At 44.2% G+C, this 25,158-nt stretch overlaps 1 protein-coding gene across 1 annotated transcript in view; it reads right to left on the reverse strand.

Moving 5' to 3' along the window:
* The window catches only part of CPXM2 (carboxypeptidase X, M14 family member 2), a 145,291-nt gene that overhangs the window by 88,306 nt on the left and 31,827 nt on the right, over positions 1–25,158 (reverse strand). Inside the window, exon 4 of the mRNA XM_025397641.1 lies at positions 8,040–8,179. Coding sequence (XP_025253426.1) covers positions 8,040–8,179 — 140 coding nt within the window. The remainder of the gene's footprint in view (positions 1–8,039; positions 8,180–25,158) is intronic.

The raw sequence follows: 25,158 nt of genomic DNA on the forward strand, positions 1-25,158 counted from the left end.
AGGGGCTGGTCATAGAGACCTGTCCTGTGCAGGGCTCTAATCTAGCACTGGAGATTCAAGGGCAAACAACCGTGCCTGCTCCCCAGGGGCAACATCAGTGTAAGTACAAACAAATAGACAGGTGGTCAAATAAAGCCAAGAGAGGACATGAGGCAACTGAGGCTGGGTTTTAAAAGGTGGGCAAAGAAGGCCCCTCAGCACAAGGAGGGTTGCGCCTGCAGGAAGAGGGAATAGCAAAGTGCAAAGGCACCAGGGCAGCAGCAGGCCTGGTGTGTTTGTGGAACAAAAAGGATGCTCCTGGGCTGGAGTGCAATGAACAAAGGGAATGACATTTGATGGGCAGTAGGAGCCAGTCTCCATAGGCCCTTGTGGGTTGCTGTAGTCTGACTGACCTCTCCAAATGTCATGTGGAAATCTGATCCCATGTTGGAGATGCAGCTTAATGGGAGGTGTCTGGGTCATAGGGACAGATCCTTCATGAATAAAGTAATGCCCTCCTTGGTGGGGGGCCGGGGGTGCTGAGTGAGTTCTTGCCCTATTAGTTCTCCCAAGCTTCCATGAGAGCTGGCTGTTAAAAGAAGCCTAGCACCTTTCCCCTCTCTCTTGCCTCCCCTCTCTGCATGTGATCTCTGCACACGTACCAGCTCTCCTTTGCCTTCTGACATGAGTGGGAGGAGCCTGAGGCTCTCCCCAGATGCAGATGCGGCCACCATGCTTCTTGCACAACTGCAGAATCATGAGCCAAATAAACCTCTTTTCTTTATAAATTATCCAGCCTCAGATATTCCTCTATAGCAACACCAATGGACTAAGACATGGGTCAAGGGGTGGGGACATTAGTGAGCTAATCAGGGGAGGGGCCCACAGCAAGGGGGCCTCCCCACAAAAAAACAGAGGGAGGCAAAGGCAAGGTGTGCCCAGCAACCATCTGGGGGGCTTCTTGGGGGGGTCACAGCTAGGGAACAAGGACCCTCAGATAAAGCAGGGTGGAACCTTCCAATCCGGAAACAAACTCAAAAATTTTTTCCATTTCAGAGATTTCCCCATCTGAGAGCTCATGCCTTCATCAACACCCAGAAAGCCAAGAACGAGCCCCTTGTGAAAGCTTTATTTAATTTCAAGTAACTATCCCTGCATTGCTGAAATTTAACATAAAATGCAGAAATGATTGCATGCCCGGCCTTCTACTTGAACTTAGAGATGTTTTCATTAAAACACTTCTATTTCATGCTAAACACTATGGTTCAGAAAATGACAGTTTTCAAAGACGTTAGAAAGGAGTTTGGAAACTTCTCTCTCCCCAGCCCCCCATAGGTGCCAAACATTTCATTTCACCCTTAAGCGAGGAGACACAGCGTGACACATTCTGCAAACACACACACCCTCTCTCCCGAGAAGACGGGTGAATGATTTATGAAGTGCTGGGCTCACTTTGCACTCTGCTTCTGAGCTCCTGGCCTGGCCCTGCACCTTCTCTCTGCACTGTGGCAGGCTGCTGCCACGTGGGCCCAGGTCTCTTGGAAGGAACAAGGGGACACAGAGGCCGGGATGATGCCTCAGGGGAGCAGAAAGCTGGATCCAGTGGAAGAGAAAGGGTGAAACTTGCTGAATGCTTCCTGCTGTGAAAATGGGAACCTCGACCAAAGGAGGTGTTTGGGGAAGCTCGGGCTCCCCCACGCCCTGGACCAAGGTCCTCCAGCTGCTTCTGTATTTGTCTCTACCCTTCTCATCTCCCTTTCCGCTTCTGCTAGAGACCCCACTGTCACTTCAGCTGCCTCCTCATCTCCTCTCCCGATCCTTGCAGGGTCCAGTGTCCCCTGGAGATCCCCCCAACAGGGATGGTGCTGAGTAGCCAGTCCTCAAGCCTCAAGATTCCCAGAAGTCTGCTCCTTTGGAAATCCCCCTTGGCTCCATCTCAGCCCCTTGCATCCTGACCCCAGTCGTCAACTCCACTGCCCCATGGGGTCCTCAGGTAGGGCCACTGTCTTCCCCTGCCAATCCTCCGTCACTTCTGAAGCCCCATCTCCCACAGGGGCTCCTGAACCTGCCCTGCACCTCCAGGGAATCAGCCCTCTAGCTTGAATTCCCACCCCACCAGCCCTGAGTCTCACAGGCCCTCATTCCTGACACAGTTGGTGCCACCAGTGCCACACTGCCCTCGTTCCTGATATCCTCCAGCTGCAACTGCCACCAACTCCACTGCCCCTAGTAAACATACCGCCAAGCGTGCCCAAAAGGACAGTGACAATTCCACATCTCCAATGCCCACAGAGCCCTCTCTGCAACTGGAGGAAGATGCTCCCTGTCCTTTATCTCACTGCAGATCTTACTCTCTCTGAGTTTCCAGGCCTGAATTCTGCCACACTCGCTGTCTGCAGAGGACCCCACCTCCTACTTCACCAAGAATGGGAAACCCTCTAGGGTGAAGGCTCGGAACACCCCTCAGCACTGCTCCCCACCTTTACTATCTCAGGGTATATAAGAACCTCCTCCTTTCCAGGTGAGCCCCTGCCCCCCAGTGTCAGCCCCTCAGGGACCTGCCCCATCAGCCACCCCCCACCAACTTTCCCTCCACCTGGATCTTCCCCGCAGGAGAGATCTCAGGGTAAAGGAGACCCTCCTCCTTTCCAGGTGAGCCCCTGCCCCAGAGTCAGCCCCTCAGGGACCTGCCCCATCAGCCATCACCCACTGACTTTCCCTCCACCTGGATCTTCTGTCCAGCCGAGAAACAGCCAGATTCCCAAGAAGCAAGGAGGGAAATTCGCCTTTCCTGTCCTGGTCTTCCTTCTGATGTTGGCAACTTACCCACTCCTTCCCTTCACCATCAGAACTCTCCAAAGAAAAGCCGAATGTGGAACTCCTGCTAAGACTTTCCGTTGCCAAACAGAAAGCGAGCGTCTCAGGGCTCAGGGCTGAGCCTCCCCGTCCTTGCGCTCTCAGGCACAGAGCCTGGCTCACAGCAGAAGTTCCATCCATCTTCCTCTCATTAGCCTAACTCCTTCTTACAAAGTCAGCCTACCAGCTAACCTTCCTCAGCCCTCACTTCACAAACTCATTCATCCAATTTTTGCCCCACTTAAAGGACAAATGCACAGACTTCAAGATATACACAGAATCATTTTGTCCATTAAAGAGCTAAAATTGAAAAGATTTGGCTCCTTCCAACTGCCTGTATTTATTCCAAATCATTAGAGCCATCTATTCACCTCAAGCAGAATAATTAACTTTTCAATCATCACATTGGTTATAACTGTTAACACTCATATATCTAATATACTTTCTGTCATTAGGGAAATAAAAGATTGCTTTTCATTAGTATACTAACACTGCACAAAATTATAATGCAGTAGGGAAGGATACTTCATAATTGTGAAAAATATAAATTATTTAATATCATTAAAACAATCTGGTTGTTTTAATAATATTGAATAATTTATATTTTTAATGATACTGAATAATTTATATTTGTATAAGTTATTGTATTACTTTCAAATAGCATGAATTATTTGGAAAACTAATAAAACTGCAGTTGTAGAACTTATCATCAAGTTGGTTATGAGCTCGCGTCAGGACCGCAGTGGCTGAGTCTCGTGATTTTGCCTTTTCATCTCTTCCATTTGTCCCCCAGGTCTCACAGCAGCTCCCCTGTGCCCATTTACCATGGGATGTGCCTTGCTGAGTCTAGTAGACCCATGAAGGTATTGGACTCTTCCAATAGATTGAAAGCTCCCTGCAGGCAGGGCCATTTCTTGCCCACTTTTATATCCCTAGTGCTTATTGTGGAGCACTTGATAAACATCATAGGAATGAATTAATAGACATCCAGAGAGTATCAGAAACAAATAAGATCATGAATGTTCACTTTAAAATTCCAACTATAGGGCAAGGCATGGTGGCTCACGCCTGCAATCCAGGCACTTTGGGAGGCCGAGGTGGGAGTATTACCTGAGGTCAGGAGTTCACGACCGCCTGACCAACATGGTGAAACCCCATCTCTACTAAAAATACAAAAATTAGTTGGGCACAGTGACAGGTGCCTGTAATCCCAGCTACTCAAGAAGCTGAGTATTATCACTTGAGCCTGGGAAGTGGAGGCTGCAGTGAGTTGAGATCACACCTCTGCACTCCAGCCTGGGTGACAAAGCAAGACTCCATCTAAAAAATAAAATAAAATAAAATCCAACTATAAACGTCCTATAAAGAAAAAGTTTATTTCTTAAGTGTATATTGTAACTCCAACTGCTAGTCAAGTCTTTCTGTATTTCAATAGCCAGCTAGAAGCCACTCTGAATAGCAACATCCATTTGGAAAAATCTACCAGGCTGGCAAGTTCCTCCCTTTCCATTTCTGAAACATTACCAACCAAAATGCAACACGCTGTGAGATGAGGGTACGCTCTGCACACTTAACTAGAAAACTCAAACTCTAATTCCAGCTCTGCCATGGCTTGTCTTGCTGTGAATTCCACTTCTGCCTGCGACCCTGCAGGACCTGGGAAGTGGCAACGGGCACCGGGGGAGTGTGCAGGATAGTAACCTGCGCAGACCCCCTCGAGCTATTTACTAGGCTCCTACACACAGATACTTCCACCAATTTGTCCTCTGAGGTGTTCCTGTGAGGAAGAAGAGAGGAGGACCAGGTAGGTGACTGTCCCCAAATCCTCAGATTCATGCAAAGCAGCTTTCTCTGTCTATATTTTCTAAATATTTCCAAGAAAGATTTTATTTGAGAGAAGAATCTATACCTAAAAATAAAGCTTGAAAACCACGGTTACAGATAAACCCAAAGACGTGTGGCAGGAACAGCTACCACTTACTGTGCACTTATTATGTGCTGGCTCATTTAAAACATTGTAATTTAATTTTACTCTCACCACATCTTTATGAGATAGAGAGTAGTTATCTCATTTTTAGACAACGGGAAACTGAGGGTCACAGAAGAGAAATCTCGAAACCAGCAAGGGCCGAAAGCCCTGACGCGGCGGCCGCTCTACAGGAGCTGTCCAGCTCCACACACCTGTGGCTCCTCAACCTTCTCTTCCCGAACCCCTCCACATTCCCCCCCTTACGTGTATAATATAAATAAATGCTCATCCATGTATCGTCATAGATCAGTTAGCTCATTACCACTCCATGTGAATGAGTCTTTGTCGACTCTTTACTTCATATTGATACCCATTCATTAAAGAGTTATTTCTTGTGCATCTAATAGGCGCCTGGTCCTGGGTAAGGTCCCAGGAATAAAGACTGCCAAGACATGGATCTGCCATCAAGGGAATCACAGACTAGTGGGAAGAAACATGAAAACCAATCAATAGAAATATTAAAAATGGTACCATAGCCGTCTGTACTGGGAGCAGTGTGGGGATGGGTCATGCCAAGAGAGAAAGGGAGATGACTATTGCCTTCCTCGCTGTTAGTATTGAATGATACTCATTTTTGACATGTTTTCTGGACATACTGAGATAGAAAAAGGCTCAGATACCAAGATGTATCCTAATCCCATTTCCTCTTCAGTTCTCACTGGAGATAGTACTATTCCAAGAGATAAGACAAACCAAAACTCATCAGGTTTCTTTTCATTGTTCCTGGAGAATAATTTGGCTTGAAATACATTTAAAAAAATAAACTCTTAAAGTAATTCTATCCCTTGCCTTCCCTCTGAGATGTTCCTGTACTGTTTGAGCCAAGGAAAGACACTGTTCCACTGCAATTCCTTGCTTACCCCAAACCTTCTTGTGTTTCTAGCTGAAATGGAATGTGAGCTTTATACTTACCTTTCACTTATTTTCTAATCCAATAATAACCCGACTACTGGGTCTCTAAGGACAGTGGCCAGACAGCTTAACATGCAAACATTAAGGCAAAAATCCCCATGGATAATCTCAAAACAGTCTTTTGTTTTAAGTTTCCATTTTTTCCTGAGCAACCCAACTGCCCCCATAAATTCTTGCCTTTCAGAATATCAACAGTGAAAACAATTGTTATGGGAATAAGCTACTGCTAAAAGCAAAACGCATGCCACAGAGGAAAAATCAACAAATACATACACAAACGCTACTGAAAAGCAAGGCAAATAAAATGCAATACACAAAATGGCATAAATGCATAACCAACTGTTGTCAAAATGCACAAATTATTCGAGCTCTGAAAATGTACTCACAGAAAATAATTCTAATGAAGAAAAAGTATGAAAATGCTTTCTCACAACATGATATGTGATAATAGAAAATTGAGACGGTGATGGAGGTGTGGCTGAGTAAATTACAGGCCATTAAAAATGATCATTACAAAGCCTGAGTAACAGCATGAAAAATGTTACTGATATGTCTTTAAGTTAAAAATAAAATAACTGGATATGTAACATGATTGCAATATGGGAGAAAAAAATCTGTTAGCATAAGGACCACGGAATCATGCATAATGTTTTAAAATTTTGCTGGATGTTATAATATTGTCTTTACAGTAAAAAAAAAAATTCAGAGTAAAATAGATGATGAGTCACTGCCTGACAATTGTCACTGCATAAGAAAGTCCCCTTTGCAGGGACAATGACAGGTGTTTAAATGTGAGCACAGATGCCAGGTTCATCTCACTTATCCCACTTTATTTATTAATGTTGACCTTCCAGAAATTAAAATTAATCTAGTCAGCAAATTAAACTCTGATTTTATTTGATTGCCAAGTAATTAGTAAATATTGAAAGATGGTAAGACATGAGCTTTCAGAGTGCAGTATAGATGGGAGCGTTGGGGAGGACTGCAGACAGGAGGGATCTGAGCTCACAAATATCACAGTTTCCTAATGTTCACGCGTGGGACATTTGTGATCTTGGCTTCTCAATGTAGGCAGATGTTAGAAGAATTTGAAGATTTCTTGTATACGTTCAGAAAGCACCCGAGGTCCTGCTGACTCTACTACACCCCTCCACAAAGCCCCCAAGCTCTGCATGACCACCGTCCACATGGCTGGAGCCACACGACATCCCTCACAGATGCAGCTCTGCCTCGGTCTCCACAACCAGCCCTGAGCCGAGGTCGACGGGGTGATTTTGTTCATGTATTTTTGCTTGCTTATTGTAAAATAAACATTACATAAAATTTATCATTTTAACCATCTTTAACTGTACAGTTCTGTGGTATTAAGTACATTCACATTTGCAACCATCTATCTCCAGAACTTTTCATCAACCTATACTGAACCTCTGTACCTCTTCAACATTAATTCCCAATTCCCCCTTCCTCCTAGCCCTGGCAACACCATTCTACTTTCTGCCGCTATACATCTGACTGCTCTAGGTCGTCATGGAAGTGGAATCACGCAGTGTTTGTCTTTTGTGACTGGCATATTGCACTCAGCAGAACGACCCCAAGCTGTACCCACGTGTAGCATGTGGCAGCATGCCTTCCTCTTTAAGGCTGAATAATATGTTCCACTGTATGCATATGTCATGAGACAGGGGGTTTCCAGGGGCTGCAACCCATCTCTCTTGGGATTACAATCAGGTCACACTTGTCACTGTCCCAGCCTTGGTCCTGAGTGAAATTCTGAGAAATGGAACCCCTTCTCATTCGCAGGCCTCAAGCTGTGTCATCCTTGACTTTCACTACTTCTCCGGTGGTCCTTCATTCAGGAACCTAGACTTCCAGTCCTTCTCCCTAGGATCTGGACAATCCATGCCCTCGACTCCAGAACTGTGTACTCACTGCTTGTCCAGAGGTCCTGCCTTGGGCTGTGCCCTGGCCACCAGTCAGGACACCAATATCTCATCCCAGAGCCAAGACAGCAGCCACTTGCCTAAACCACCGGGGGCAGATCTTTCTTTCCACTCCTGTGCAGGGGGAGGGTGTCGTTCTGAGATGCACCTTCCTTCCAGGAGAATGTGTCGACAGTGAGCCCGGCCTCCTGTTCATATTCCAATTTTCTCCCCTTCTACTGCCCATCACCAAACACCTCTCTGCAACTTCCCTGTGTCTATCCAGACCCTCAAAAGTGAGACCCAAAACAGGGTCCAGAAAGCACATGTCCAGGTACACTCACAGCCAGAGGGAGTTCCTCCCTTGAGTGATGACGCCAGTGAATCTGGTCAGGCGCCGGGCGTCCACTTCAATCCACTGCTGGAGGTCATTTCTTCCCGCGCACCATGCTCCGTCATAAAAATCATTTTCATTAATGCCCGCCTGGAAAGAAAGAAAGAAAGGGGTGTTCTTCAAAAAGACTCTTAATTGAAGAAAATTAAGACACACCTTTTCCTGAGACTGAGAGGAAGGGAGGGAGGATAGGAGAAGAAAGTGAGGAAGGTGTTAAAGAAAAAACTAATTGTGCCCTGAATGTCTTACCCTAAATCATAAAAGGGAGATGCTTCGTATCCACAAGTTGAAAATATTTCAATACACCATGTCCTCTTTTTGCCCAGTGTGAAAGATGAAATTTAATGAGTACTCCTACTACTCATTCATCTAGCACACATAAACCATCTCCCACACAGCAGCCCACGCACACCAGGTGCTGGGGACGCAAAGGTGAATCGTTCCCTCCCAGAACCTCGCTATCTAAGCAGGAAGAAAGATGTGAAAATAGATGAATTAGAACACAGTGGGACCGGCGCTATTTCAGGAATATGAGCAAACCGCTGTGGGAGCATTTAAGGACAGAATCCCTAACTTAGTGTAGGGCCGCCCATAGACAGAAAGCCCCAAGACCAGGGTGATACTTGAACTAGGCGTTGAAGGGTAAGTTTATCCAGTGAACATTTGTTTGTTAGTGTTTAAGTCATTTTATGTGTTCAGTATCAGTTGCTATTACTACCAAAAATTCTTGTTTTTTCAGAGATGGAGCCTTGCTATGTTGCCCAGGCTGGCCTCAAACTCCTGGGTTTAAATGATCCTCCCTCCTCGGTCCTCTGAATAGCTGGGACTACAAGCACACACCACCATGCCTTGCTCAAAAATTCTTTTGATCTGAATTTCCAAGATAGGTAAAGATTTTGCTCTGGAATTTTCTCTATATTATCACCATGTGAAGAGATAATTCACTGACTCCTCACCTCCCAAAAAGGACATTTGAACCAAGTGAAGCATCCTCGTTTATTAACCCTATTTTTCCATGGCTCTTTCACAAAGCTATTTCTTATGATCAGATAAAAAAAAAAAAGTCTGAATGATAAAAATGATCAACCAGCTCATCTTCCCTATCTCTGAGCACTTTCAGCTCAAATTCTGGGGACAGCCTTAGAATGGGCAATGGAAATGTGCAATTAAGAGTCCAGCTATAGGAGTGAACAACTTGGCCAAAGATTGCACTGAGCAAAACTCTATCCATCACTGCACCAGCTAACATAAGCGTTGTATCAGGACAAAACCACAGTACAGTGTTAGACACCTAAGGCTTAGCAGATAAGAATAGAACTGCCACATAGCCTGAGACATGTACCCTATAGAATCATGGAAACTGGAAGGAACTGTCCATCAAAGTCTACTGACCAGGATTTGAAATTAAATTTAAGGCTCCTAGTTTTGCCAGCCTGAATATTTTGCTTCTGCTGCCAATCTCAGTTCTTTCTGAGCACACTGGACAGTCAATTAAATGTAGCACAGTGTCAGGGGAATGGAGAGCTCTTTCCAAAGATGACTCATTGGGAAGTGACAGCCACCTCTGCAAAATCGATTATGAATTTAAAAAGCAAGTGCCTGGGAGAATTCAGTGAAAGAGGAGGTACCAGCCCCTGAGATGTTACAAAATTATACCATCGTGCAATAAATGATATTCAGATGATGCCTCTGAGAAACCAGGAGAAGAATGCATTCATCTCTTTCTTTTTAATAATGTAGAGAAATCACTGATAAATTTTGGAGAAATTTCAATTAAAAATTGGTGAAATAAAAGATTTGATTCTTTAAAGGGTACACTAGTCTTGAAAACGTCACTAACATGGAATGAATCTTTCTACTACAATACCAAAAAAATGGAGAAGTAATGTAATTTTATAAAGGAAATTAAATTATATGCATTTTTTTCTTAAAGAAAGCACACCAATGTACCTAACAGACTCAATTTTGCTTAAGATAAATGTGGGAATTATCAAATCCATAACAAAGAGAAAACCTGATACTGTCTAAGATCAATCTAATAGGATTTTTCTGTTTCAAGATGATAGGATAAACATGTTAGTTTCTCTGTGTTCTTCTCTCAAAAGTCAACCCCAAAGAAAGAAAGCAAGATACAGAAATACAACTTTGATTTCTGATAAAACCAGAAGACACACAAAAGCCCTAAATTACAATATATGAAGACAGAATCGGATGGAGGAATCCTAAATGACTCAGCAAGAGAAGGAAGTGCAAATGTCAAAACAGCACAATAAGAAGTAAGCCACACAGAACCTTAGAAAAGCTGAGAACCTGGGTTTCAAGATATCTTTGGGAGGTAAGGCTAAGGCAGGACTCAACAGGGAATTCCTTCAAAATGTGTATTTAAAAAAAATTAGGCTGGGCGCAGTGGCTCACATCTGTAATCCTAGCTGCTCAGGAGGCTGAGGCAGGAGAATCACTTGAACCAGCGGGGCAGAGGCTGCAGTGAGCCAAGATTGCACCACTGCACTCTAGCCTGGGTGACAGAGCAAGACTCAGTATCAAAGAAAACAAAAAAAACAACAAAAAAAAACAATTAATTCCCCCATATCTCCACCCCCACTCCACAGAGGACCTGAAATTTTTCTCTGAAAAGAAAGCAAACTGTAGAGACTCTGGACTGGGGACACTAGGCACAGAGGAGGGCAAGGGTGCCATGATGGATAAAAACAGTAACTTCTGGGGGCATCAGCACACTAAAGAGTGAGATGCTCCAGCTCCTTCCCCCAACCAGCTATAGAACACCAAGCAAACTATAATAGAGAACAGAAAAAAGGCTTTAAAAATCTATAATTAATATTTCTAGAAAGGTCTTGATTTCATGAAACAAGAACAGAATACTCTAAAGAAGGAAAAAACACTGAACAAGAAAGAGCTCTTAGAAATTAAGAATGTGGAAGTTGGAATTTTTAAAATGTCAGCAACTTTCAAAATAGAAAGGTTTTCTATTTTTAAAACAGAAAGTCTAAAAAGATAAAGTTGAAGAAATCTCACAAAAAGTAAAGCAGAACACAAAAATAGACAATAGGAGAAAAGTAAGAAAAGCAGAGGAAGAAATCCAGAAGGATTTTAGGGGGGAAAAAACGACCAAATAAAAACTATACTTTCCAGTTAAGTCTCCGAAACACGAAGAATCTAGTATACATAAAAACTAATACACACACCAAGGAATATCACTTCGAAACTTCAAAACATCAGAAATAAAGAAAAGATTCTAAAAGTTTCCAAAGAGGAAACAACAGTAAAACGAACACATACAAAGAAAGAAAGGAATAAGAATGACATCAGAATTCTCAATAGCAGCATCTGAAGCTAGAAGAATGGAGGGACAGTGCTTTCAGTGTTTGAAAGGGAAAGATTTTTCATCCTAGAATTTTTACACTCAGCCAAACTATCAATCATGATGATAAAATAAAGGTATTTTCAGATTCACACATTCTCAAAAAATCTATTTTTCATATACCATTTCCATGAAGCTATTAAAGCAGCAGTCCCCAACCTTTTCGGCACCGGGGACTGGTTTCATGGAAGACAATTTTTCCACCAACTGGGGGTGGGGGATGGTTTTGGGATAATGTAAGCATATTATATGTATTGTGCACTTTATTTTTATTATTATTAAATTGTAATATATAATGAAATAAAATTACACAACTTACCATAATGTAGAATCAATGGGAGCCTGAGCTCGTTTTCCTGCAACTAGACATTTTCAACTGGAGGTGATGGGAGACAGTAACAGATCATCAGGCATTAGATTCTCATAAGGCATGCACAACCCAGATCCCCTACATGCACGTTCACAATAGGGTCTGCGCTCCTTTGAGCATCTAATGCCACTGCTGATCTTACAGGAGGTGGAGCTCAGGCCATAATTTGAGCAATGGGGAGTAGCTGTAAATACAAACGAAGTTTTGCTCTCCGGCCTGCCACTCACTTCTTGCTGTGCATGCCCCGTTCCTAACCAGCCGCAGATTGGTACTGGTCTGTGGACGGGGGACTGGGGACCCTGCACTAGAGGACGCACTCCAAAAAAATGAGGCTGAACACTACAGAGAGGAATATATCAGATCCAGAAATGAAGGGTTCCAACATAGCAGAGAATTCTCAGAATGATGGTGAAGACCCAAGACAGTAGCCATGTAGGAGACCCAGAGAGTAGCCCATTCAAATGCAGCAGGTGAAATGGCTTCTGAAGGGGTGTCTAACAGAAACGTAAAACATAAAACAGGACTAAAAACCACTGAACAGATGTGGCTGCATAAAAAATGATATTGAAGGTTGTTTTGTTTTTTATTTTCAGATCCAGACCTATTGCAGGGTGTGGGGAAGAATATGTTCTTAAAAATACAAGCAGGTCCAGAAAAACAAAAGGTTGTTAAGAAATGATATAAAGTAAATATTTCCTGACTCAGAATTAAATTATTTCTTGGTTCAGTAAGTAGGAAGCAAAATTTTCAGTCATAATAATGAAAACCTTAGATACAGATTTACCCAAAAATTGAGCTACAATTTTATCAGAAAGATGGAAGAGGGGAAAGGGGTGAAAAAAATGTGTGATAGCCTCATCTTCCAGAATAGGGATCTAAAAGATCAAGTCCACATTTATAAATTGATACAGATCAATATGTGCATATTATTTAGATATGAAGATTTCAGGCCAGGCACGGTGGCTCACGCCTGTAATCCCAGCCCTTTGGGAGGCCAAGGTGGGTGGATCACTAGAAGTCAGGAGTTTGAGACCAGCCTGGCCAACATGGTGAAACCCCATCTCTACCAAAAATATAAAAAATTAGCTGGGTGTGGTGGTATGCACCTGTAATACCAACCACTCAGGAGGCTGATGCAGGAGAATTGCTTGAACCTGAGAGGCGGAGGTTGCAGTGAGCTGAGATGGCACCACTGCACTCTAGCCCGGGTTACAGGGTGAGACTGTCTCAAAAAAAAAAGAATTGAAGATTTCAATTCCCCAAGAGACAATGAAAAAGTTTCCAGTAGCTGTGCCATCCACAGTGCTTGATGGCAGTCAGGGGCCGGGTGCAATGTGAAGTATGTTTGTTATAAAACTGATTAAAACAAGTTTTAATTTTAAAAAGCAAAAGGAAAGGGATACATAGATATAGAGGGTGACTGATACAATGTCTACTGTTTATTTTTCATTTTTCAGGTATCTACAGAGCATTGACTACGTGCTAGGTATTACGCAAAGTGCTTTGCTTTCTGATAGAGACAACAGTGAATATCAAAATCATTCTGCGGCAGTGAGTCACTGATCTGCACTGTACATATTTCATAATCATGGACTGCCTCTACACAGAAACATCTGGAAGCAAATAAAAAGTCATATCCAAGTGAATGTAACTATTTAGCAATTCCAGGATAATTGACGTACAGCTGCCTCTCTGCAGACATATCCCAGGGCTATTTGGACAGAAACAGGATAAACTGATAGTTATTTTTAAATATTTTTGAGAAAAAAAATTTAGAAGCAATAGTTGAAACTGTAGATTATCAGCAAGTTAATGCCTTTTCAGGGGGAGGTTATCTAAAAAATGTTAGCTGTGACATCTGATTAGTAAAGTAAGTAGTCTGCCATAAAATGGCCATCATGTGGTCTGAATGTCTGTCTTCAATAAACCTCTGTAATAAACCACTGCTATAAACCCATAAAACTTTCCAGATGCAATCAGCTGATCCTTCTGCAAATTGGCAATGCACCTTGTCCCAATTCCAGCCTTAATCATCAGTAAAGTAGGCTGCACAGAAACACTGTTTTTGCTTCATTGTTTTTGAAGCAATTTTTAAAACCAAAACCAATTTCTTAACTATTTCCTTGCATTGGCCAAGGAAACTAGTAAACATCCACAGTTTAAAATTAAAAATATTTTAAAATAAAATCTATTCAACACACCATAAACCATTTATTAACTATTTAAAAGAAGAAAAGATGAAGAAATATACTAACTGAAAAAGAAACAGGCAAACGTTTTCACATCAACATTCTAATTCAATTTAACGACAATCTGCGAAATGCTTTAGCCATTAACATTGTATATCTAGGGAACAAGTTTAATTCTCAAACAATTATTAATTCACTTATCAGTGACCCCATAAAGATTGTGTATATTCTCCTGTGCACTCCAAGAAGGCAGCACAACTCAGAAACCCATGCAGGCCAAGTGCAAGTCCTCATTCTACAGCTCATTATTTAAATACCCCCAATTAGGTCAGTTGGTCTATAAAATGAGGATAGAAATAAAATATGTGATAATACCACTGTCACAGTTACAGGTATTTTATATAGCGCCTGTCACAGAAAATACAGTCAATACATGGAAGCCACTGGGGGCACAAGTATGATTCCCTTTGTGTTTAGTATGTTCCTGCTGTGACCTGTGATTAAACTTGCTTTATGGTATAATTTCAGTTTTCTTCTATTAATAGGTGAGTTAGGTCCATTTAGCCCATTGACAGATGTTCTTTGTCTGAATGAATCATCTGCGTTTCTTAGATATTCTATTTTTATTGCTTCCTGTGGCTTTGTTTTATTTTTATCTATTGATTTTTTTTTTTTTTTTTGCTTTAAGTGCATATTTCCTCTGAAAATGCTAATGAGCTGTACCTTTGTTTTAGTGGTTGATTTAGTAACTATGTCTTTTACATAACATACTTAATTCTATATTTTCTTAGAAAGTACCCCTTAACTCCCTACTATGGGCAGTGATTAAATCATTATTTCTACTTCCTGCTGCTTCTCCTCCTTCCCCTTTATCACCTAATTTCATTTATTATATTCTTAACATTCACTCTTCTTTTTTTTTTTGAGACAGAGTTTCACTCTTGTTACCCAGGCTGGAGTGCAATGGCACAATCTCGGCTCACTGCAACCTCGGCCTCCTGGATTCATTAGCTGGGATTACAGGTGCCAGTCACCATATCTGGCTAATTTTTGTAGTTTTAGTAGAGACAGGGTTTCACCATTTTGGTCAGGCTGGTCTTGAACTCCTGAACTCAGGTGATCCACCTACTTTGATCTCCCAAGTTGCTGGGATTACAGGCATGAGCTACCATGCCTGGCCTAACATTCACTTTTAAAAGACTAAATCAAATATACCTCTCTTCTTTAGTAGAGCGGCTTTTTCATAAAGTTTTCATTAATTTTAAAATGGATATAGAAAAGTGTGCAAATCCTAAGTGTGCAGCTCAATTTTTACAAACTGCGTGTACCCACATAACCACATCCAGACCAAGATGTGGACCACGAGCAGCACACCAGAAGCTCCCTGTGCCCCTTCCCAGACATTAACTTCCCGCAGACACAACCACTGCTCTGACTTCTTTCTTCTCTGGCTGGTTTTCTTATTTTCAAACTTTATACAAATGAAATCTACTGTAACTACTCTTTGTGTCTGGTTTCTTCTGCTCAATATTTATTATATCTGGGAGATTCACCCAGACAATTGCATGCAGCAGTAATTTAGTCCTTTTAACTGTCATATAGTATTTCACTGTAGTACATAAAAATGACTTATGATATATGTGGATTATTTCTATTTGGGGGTTACAAATAACGCTGCCATGAACACACCTATTCATGTCTTCTTGTGCACATGTTAGCACATTTCCATTTAGGCATGAGAGTGAATTTGTTAAGTCAATGTGCATGAGAATGTTCAACTTTAATAAATACAATAGTTTCCTGTTATCTGTGGTCTCTCTTTCCACAGTTTCAGTTATCTGAAGTCAATCACAGTCTGAAAATATTAAATGGGAAATTCCAGAAAAAACCAATTTATCAACCACGTGCCATTCTGGGTAGGGTGATGAAATCTCACACCGTTTCTCACCATTCCACCTTGATGTGAATCCTCCCTTTGTTTGGCGATCCACACCAACTACTTTAGCCGCCCAGTAGTCACTTAGCAGCCATCTTGGTTATCAGAGTTGGTATTGCAGTGCTTGTGTTGAAGTCACCTTTGTTTTACTTAATAATGGCCCCACAATGCAAGGGTATTGGTAGTGGTAATTCAGATATGCCCAGGAGACAAGTAAAATGCTTCCTTTAAGTGAAAAAGATGAAAGGTCTCAACTTAATTTTAAAAAGAAATAAAACTGTATGCTGAGGATGCTAAGATCTACAGTAAGAATGAATTTTCTACCTGTGAAATTGTGGAGAAAAAAAAGAAATCCATGCCTAGCATCTAAGAGCGTTTGGTACTACCCACAGTTTCAAGCATCCACTGGGAGTCTTGGAACATATCCCCCAGATAAGAACTGACTATATACTGCCAAACAGGTTTCCAAGTGGCTGTGCTACTTTACATTCCCAGCATTGTATGAATGTTTCCATTGCCCCACATCTTTGCCAACACTTGATACTATCCTTTTTTCAAAGCCATTTTGGTGCCTGTGTATCCTGTCTCATTGTGGCTTTGATTTGTATTTACTTGACGGCTAATGGTGGAAAGCTCGTTTTCTCATGGCCATTGACCATGACATTGCACCATAACCACAGGGTAGCTTTGTCTCAGTCCTTCCAATATACCATGTTCCTTACCACCACAGGGCCTTTGCACACACTCTTCCCTTTGACCTGGAATGTTCTTCTCTCCCTCTGCCTACCTTTGTCCAATAAACTCTCAACTTATCATCCTTCTTCATTTAGCCCAAGTACTCACTCCATCCTCAGGAAAGTCCTCCAAGTTCTAGTCTGAGGCAGGTATACTGGGCATACAGAACCACAGTATTGAATTGTGTTTCTCCTTCTCCAAAATAGGCTCATGCCCTAATTCCTGGAATCTCAGGATGTTACCTTATTTAGAAATAGGGCTGGTGACCAGGCGCCGTGTCTCAATCCCAGCATTTTGGGAGGCTGAGGCGGGCGGATCACGAGATCAGGAGATCCAGACGATCCTGGCTAACACAGTGAAACCCAGTCTCTACTAAAAATACAAAAAATTAGCTGGGCATGGTGGCATGCACCTGTAGTCCCAGCTACTCGGGAGGCTGAGGCAGGGGAATTGCTTGAATCCGGGAGGTGGAGGTTGTAGTGAGTCAAGATCGCACCACTGCACTCCAGCCTGGGCAACAGAACAAGACTCCATCTCAAAAAAAAAAAAAAAAAAAAAATAGGGCTGGTACAGATGCACTTAGTTAAGATGCAGTCAGATTAGAGCAGGATGGGCATATCCAGCATGACTGTGTCTTTAAACAAGGGGAAATCTGAACACAGAGACACACAGGCAGAGGGCAGATGATGTAGAGGCTCATGGGGAGAAGGCTGAAGGACCAGGGAGGCAGAGACTGGGGTGATGCATTTATCAGCCCAGGGATGCCACAGAACACCTGAGGCCACCAGACACTGGAAAGGGCAAGGAAGGACCCTTTCCTAGAGACTTCAGAAGGAGAGATGCCCTGCTGCCACTTTGATTTCAGATTTCAAGCCTCCAGAACTGTGAGAGAATCAGTGCTTGTTGTTTACAGTTGCCCTGTCTGGGCTTACAATGTTGTCGTGGCAGCCCCAGGGAATGAATGCACCTGCTCCTCTCCTTCCCAGGACTCATTACAGATGGTAATTATGCATTCATGGGTAGGATTTTTTTCAGTAATTTCATCTCCCCATTAGATTACTAGATTATCAGAGCTGCAGGTTAAAAAGCACAGGGAACATGCCCAACTCCCTTCTATTCTCTTGAGTCCTTCATTCAAACCTCATCTGCTCTGTAACAGAAAATCCTACTTTCAAAATATCCTAAATCCAACCACTTCTGACCTCCTCCATCACTCCTATCTTGGCTCAAGCCAGTACCATCTCCTGTCTAGGGCCTGAAGTCACCCCCCTTAACAGGCTTCTGCTTCAATGCTTACTCCCCGAAAGTCAGCACAGCGACCAGGTTGATCCCTTTCACATGTAAGCCACAGCATGTCATTCCTGTGTCCAGAACTTTCCAGGGCTCCCCTAATTGGCTCATGGTTAAAAGTCAAAGTCCTTCCAGGGGGCCAGCAGGCCTCCTACTACCTCTGGTGCATGTCTCCTCCCCTGATGCTCACTCCAGCCTCCTGCTGCCCCTTGGCTATGCTGAGCATGCTTCCAACCCTGACCTTTGCTGGAGCCATCCCCTCTGCCCGGAATGCTCTTCTCACACCCCCTTGGCTCCCCATTGATCCCCTTCTTGAAAAGCGGCTGCCACCTCCCCAGAGCCTGCCCCCTGACTACCAGTACCAGCTGTCCACTGGTTTTGTTTCCCTTTTCTCCACAATATGTGCCACCTTCTAACATACTATAATAATAAACACTACGACTTGTTACATTTCCTGCTGATATGGTTTGGATCTGTGTCCCTGCCCAAATCTCACATCAAATTGTAATTCCCAGGGTTGGAGGTGGGGCCTGGTGGGAGGTGATTGGATCATGGGGGTGGATCTCCCCCTTAGAACTGTGTTGGATAGTGAGTGAGTTCTCATGAGATCTGGTTGTTTAAATGTGTATGGCACCTCCCCACTCTTTTGCTCCTGCTAGGGTCATGAAAGTAGTGCCTGCCTCCCCGTCACCTTCTGCCATGACTGTAAGTTTCCTGAGGCCTCCCCAGAAGCAGAAGCTACTCTGTTTCCTGTACAGCCTGCAGAACCATGAGCCAATGAAACCTCTTTTCTTTATGAATTACCCAGTCTCAGCTGTTTCTTTATAGCGGTGAGAGAATGGACTAATACACCTGCCTTGATTTGCCTCCTGCACTAGAACGCAAGCTTCAAGATGGCAAGAATCTTTATTTTGGTCATGAAGGCATCCTCAGCACCTAGAACAGGGCCCAGCACATCATAGACCCCCAGTAAATATTTGCTAAGTGCTCAGGGCTCTTCTGTTTTTCCTCAGGGTTGTTTCCTCAGTTCTTATGACAGTGCTGAGTACATAAAAGGTTTCCAGAGTGTGTTGTGTTTTTGTGTTGTTGTTATAATAAAATGAATAAATAAAAGAAATAATCTGGCCAGGCACAGTGGCTCATGCCTGTAATCCCAACACTTTGGGAGGCCAAGGTGGACGGATCATTTGAGGTCAGGAGTTCGAGACCAGCCCGGCCAACATAGAAACCCCGTCTCTTCTAAACATACAAAAATTAGCTGGGTGTGGTGGCGCGTGCCTGTAATCCCAGCTACTCAGGAGGCTGAGGCACCAGAATCGCTTGAACCCGGGAGCTGGAGGTTGCAATGAGCAGAGATTGCACCACTACACTCCAGCCTGGGTGACAGAGCGAGGCTCAGTCTCAAAAAAAAAAAAAAAAAAAAAAGAAAAGAAAAGAAAAAGAAAGAATCTGCTCTGTTATTCTTTCCTTCCCTCCTCCTCTCCTTTTTCCTCCCCTCCCTCTCCCTATCCTGGCTTTTTCTGCTTACACAGCGTTTATTGTGTCCTTGAAGCACTAACACAGAATGACCTATACACCTGATTCCCAACCGTGCCCGTCCAGGAGATGGTCATCTGACCTGTGTGTAACGGGGCAGGTGCCCTGCGGAACCATCCCCATGAGGCATCACTGGAGAAGCAGCTATGACTGCTGAATGGACACACAGGTGACTACTGATGCCTCTCAAATCAGACTGTTCTGGGACCTGCCTGGATGTGGGCATGGGAGATCCTAGGGGAAACTCAAGCCAGTGGTCAGGGAGATAAGGCACAAGCTGGGAGGCAGGGGTGGCCCTGGAGCTAACTATATAACAAATATATATACTTGTTTTAGAGATAAGGAAACTGAAGTCAGGAGCTAAGTGACCTGCCCTAATCCCACAGCTACTAAGTACAGACCTGAGACCCTAACCTCAGTTTTCTGGCTGAAAATAAACCCAGGGCTCCTTTCCTGCCAGCTCCAGCACCCTCAGCTTGTTCAACAGTCAACCCCCGGAGCCTGTGTGTCCGCTCCAGAGTCGTAACTGCACTGTGCCTTCTCCAGTGATGCCTCATGGGGCTGGTTCCCCAGGGCACCTGCCCCACTGTACACAGGTAGGATGACCGTCTCCTGGATGTGCACGTCCCCTGGCAACCAGATGTGTAGGTCATTCTGTGTTAGTGCTTCAAGGACACAACATATGAAATTTAATAACATATTAAAGAAAAATGCACATAGCAAACAGAACAGAATCTATATCTGAACCAGATAACCCTGTGGTTCCTTAATAATCTGTGGTTCATGGGTCAAGAAGGCTTTGGTGGTTTTGGACCCTTTTTACTTTGAGGTCACATTGCCCTTCTACCTGCTTGGTGTCTACGCTGTAAGCTTCTTGAGAAATACAAACAGTGCATCACCATCATAATAGATACTCATTTTGATTTTTTCAAGGGAGTCACAATTTAAAATATTCAGTCCTGTTATTCCCATAAAAATCCAAATACCCCAAATTCCAGGGTTTTGGCATCCAAACACTGTCTCCCAGACTGTTTGCTTGAAGCCAGATGTAGAACAAAATCCCTTTATCAGAACAAACATGACATTCCTTGACTCGGAAACTACGTCTACTGTGATTATTTTTGCGTCTGCAGCACTTAGCACATATATGGCCCCCAAGAAGAACTTGAGAGTCACAGCAAGGTTTTGCACACCAGGAAAAACAAAAACAAACAGACAAACAAAACAGAAAATCAGGAAGGCCTGGAGGGAGAGATAGGCTTAGGGTCAAAGACACAGGTGCAGGGCCCAGCCACGGGCCGGTGTAGGTCGGGCACGGGTGAGATCTGGGAAAATCGTGCTGCCTAAGGTACTCCATAGACTTCCTGCCAGGAGAAATGTGGCCTCCACCTTTGGTCAAAGTCGGGCCCCAAGAGCACTGGGGCCAAAAGGTACAGGGAGACATGTACAGGACGTGCCCTGGAATATGAGCTGTCACACAGGATAAAACTCAGTTGGTTCAATGTTCTAAAATTGCATTCATGTCTTCGTGCAGGGGTACATATGAAGCCAAGGGCAGTGGCTGCTTCCAAGTATCCCACCTCATTTTAGGTAAAAAGGGGATGCGAATGCTGGAATTAGATTCTAATATTGGCATCAAGGTGCTCCATAGAATTTTTTTAAGGAAATGACTGAGGAGAGGACTCATGATTCCTTCCAGTGGTGCTGGGGAAATGGCCCTGACAGACACTATTATTATGGCCAGACATTTCTCATGGAAGAGCTACAAGAGGCGAGCCTCTCTCTCTAGGGGACCAAACTCTCAGTCATTTCTAACATGGGTGAGACAAGACCTGGTCCACAGAGTGCCAAACGACTGTGACCAGACTATCACAAAGACACCCAGAGCTGTGTAGGCAGCGTGTTATGCTTTTCCTTGTGACCTCAAAACATCAGCTGTTTCTTCCAAGCTCTGATCTGAGCACCAACTTTTTTACATCCTCAGTTATAGGCAGAAATTGTGGTGACATCATGAGTCCCAACCACACACTTGGTGTTTCATTTCTTCTGATCACACATCAGATCCTGACTTACTGTAATTTAAATTCTTGAGAATGAGGTTGAAAGCCAGCCCTCTGATGTGGCAGTACTTACTACTGCAATCTGTTCAAGGCTTGCCAGCTAAGAAAATATCCAAAATAATAAGAGTGGTGCAATAAGTCACTTCGGCAGGGCTGCTGTCCCTGAACCCCCTTCCTTAGTTTATGACCCAGGGAAAATATCTTAGGGTCCTCAAAGGAGGATTCTTTGGGGGTGGGGCAGGTGATGAGCTGCCATCAGATGACCCACCTGAATATAGGGTCACTTCCTAAGACTAACTAACTAACTACAGGCAAAGGATCTAAGCATGTTTTTGTTTTGTTTTGTTTTGTTTTGTTTTGTTTTGTTTGACAGAGTCTCATCCTCTCACCCAGGCTGGAGTGCAGTGACACGATCTTGGCTCACTGCAACCTCCACCTCCCAGGTTCAAGTGATTCTCCTGCCTCAGCCTCCCAAATATCTGGGATTACAGGCATGCACCACCATGCCCGGCTAATTTTCGTATTTTTAGTTGAGACGGGGTTTTGCCATGTTAGCCAGGCTGGTCTCAAATTCCCGATCTCAGGTGATCTGCCCGCCTTGGCCTCCCAAAGTACTTGGGTTACAGGCATGAGCCACCGTGCCTGGCCCTGGGCTTGATTTTAGAGGTCATTGTCAACATGTTCTCTTGGAGACTCAGGATGTTAATTTCCAATCTGTCTGTAGTTGTTCCCAGAATGGAAGAAACCAGTGACTGTTTCTAAATGAGATCACAGCCTCGCAAATGAGTTAGTATAAAAGGGTCCTGGGCATACAGGAAGACTAATCATAGGTGAGGGGCTGAACTGGATGTCTTCCTTGAATTCCTGGAAAGTCTATCTTGTCCCAATGTAGTGATAAAATGTAAATGTTGGGTTTTTTCTCTAACCTTATATTATTAAGTTAACAAAAGTAAAATACTACTTGGAAAAAAGGAAGTATTAAGTTATAAGTACTCTTTCAGTCTTCTGCTTACAATGACGGAAAAAGAGACAGGTATTTCTGCGGTAACATGGCAAATCCATTCCAGTAAAAGCTCCCAGTCTAAAACCCAGCTCACCAGCCAGCCCATTCAAAATCTATACAGGTCTGGAAGCACAAGACTGAAAAAAATTAATTCTAAAAACACATTAGCACAGTTAAGAAGGCACGTTGAGTTGCTCAAAACAGTGTTTAAATACAGCTGTAATTACAGGATTTGATCTGAAAAGGAAACAAGCAGGGAGGCAGATGATGTCAGCAAATGGAAGGCAGCTGAGCTGCTGAGTTGAAGGCTGGGGCAAAATGGGGAAGGGACCTGAGCAATGCACCAGAACAGGCCCCACCGACACAGAGGAACAGGAGGCACAGGGCACCACGCACAGGACTCTGCAGCTTCCACGCTCACCTGTGACAGTGTCTGTGGTCAGGTGCTGGTGCTCGGTCCCACGGACCACTCATAGACTCCACACTCACCCGTGACAGTGCACTCTGTGGTCAGGTGCTGGTGCTCAATCCCACAGACCATTCATAGACTCCACACTCACCCGTGACAGTGCACTCTGTGGTCAGGTGCTGGTGCTCAGTCCCACAGACCATTCATAGACTCCACACTCACCCGTGACAGGGTACTCTGTGGCCAGGTGCTGATACTCGGTCCCACAGACCATTCATAGACTGACAAAAGTTGCACATGAACCAATGCTGCTTTTCTGTGTCATAATGACATCATCCCTGTATCTGCCAACCACACAGGGCAAATATGTACTAGAAAAACACATGTGACAGCAGACCAGCCTGCCCGGCCTCCTGCTAGGCTTCTCCTGCTCAAGCTCCCTTAAGCACTGCAGCCACTCCAGGGAAGCTTTGTTGATTCAGCGCATCCATATGTGCAGACGCCGTGCTCACACGGGGTGGGGAATACCCAAAAATGCAAGAGTCACATTTTCTGCAAGCGGCTCAGCATTTGGCAAGGGTGCCCATGAATAAATCAATGTGAGACAGTTGTCAGAAAAGAGAGATGTACACAGTTCGATCACTATTCCAGCTGTCGAACCTACACCACTTCTATCTGTTGACTTGGGAGGCAGTTTTATGGCATCATTAGGATCAACAACTTAAGGTTTAAAGCTGCCTGGATTCTTAATCTGCCTCTCCTGGGAAATGTGCACTGAGTCACTCCATGCTCCCTGTGTCTGTTTTCTATAAGGCAGAGGTAATAATAACAGGACTGTCTTCCATGTTGGAGGAATAAATGAAATCACGCACATAAGGCACTTAGCACTGTGCCAATAATGCTTGGAGCTGATGCCCACTCTCCCTTTGCTAGAGACTGAAGCATCTTGAAGGCAGAGAATTCCTAGGGCCTTTTGTCGTGGCCCTTTCTGTGCCCATCACATAGCAGGCACCTCACAATGGTCTGCTGCAAGATTGAATGCTAATGGGTAAGAATATGCATTTGAGAAATGCCAAAGGCAATTCTCTTTCTTTACTCCTTTTGAACCTCACAATACCATGAAGGAGGCAGAGCCAGCAGTGGGATCTGCACCTTTCTGATGATGACACTGAACCTCGGAGAATGAGGGCATCTCACCCAAGGCCACACGGCTGGTCAGCAGTGACCAGCACCAGCATCCCAGCCTGTGAGCCCCATGCCTTCCAGCCTGGACCACAGCCACATCTGCGCCTATAGAGTCCTGGGCTGGCACAGCGCTGGGCTAAACCACCTCACAGCCTGCACTAGGGTATTAAACACAGTTTCTAATTCTGACATCTTGGTGTTTCTCGATCACAAAATCCCATTAGCTCAACACGCCTACAAAATACTCGTATGTGAGACAAGATGTGGTTATTTTTAAACTGCATTTCAAACCGTTCTGTGTGGGGAGATGTATTTTTGGAGCACACTGACTTTAATTATGCACCTGTGACAGTGGAATCACACTGCATGTGGCACTGGCTCTGGAAGACACAAACCACAAAAGTGGGCTGACCTCGTCCCCATTTCCCTGTGTCACCAGCAGGCACAGGAGCACAGCCCTGCTGACACCTCGATTTAGCCTGGTGAGCTTCCCATGGGGGACTGGGGCTGTATGTCGAAGCCCACAGACACACACTGCAAGTGACGCTGCCCTCTCTGGGGTTGACACCAGGTACCTGACTGGGGTCAGAGCCAGAGGCTGGGGATGGCAGGCCAAGATTTGGCTGTTAAAGCAGCAACTTCCCAGTCTAAGAGCAGGTACGGAGACTTTCCTGTGAGAAGGCATCAGGGTAAATAAGACACCACTGAAGAAAGAAAAACCCATAAAGACAACTCGCACTGATGTGATTCCCATACATGGCCTCCTTTTCACCCCGACCACAGGCAGGGGAGTGCGCTCAGTCAACGCGTTCACCGAGGGGAGCCTGGCGTCTGCCTGGGGTGGGCCTCCCATGGGTGAAGGACTACCTGAAGCCAGGAAGATGAAGTGAGGACAGCCTCGCCAGCTGCTCCCTGCTGGACACCCCATCCACAGCGAGGCTCCTGTGCAGCCCAGCAAAGGCAGGTCAGTGAATAAA

This window comes from Theropithecus gelada, chromosome 9, assembly GCF_003255815.1.
Source record: "Theropithecus gelada isolate Dixy chromosome 9, Tgel_1.0, whole genome shotgun sequence".
Lineage (NCBI taxonomy): Eukaryota > Metazoa > Chordata > Mammalia > Primates > Cercopithecidae > Theropithecus > Theropithecus gelada.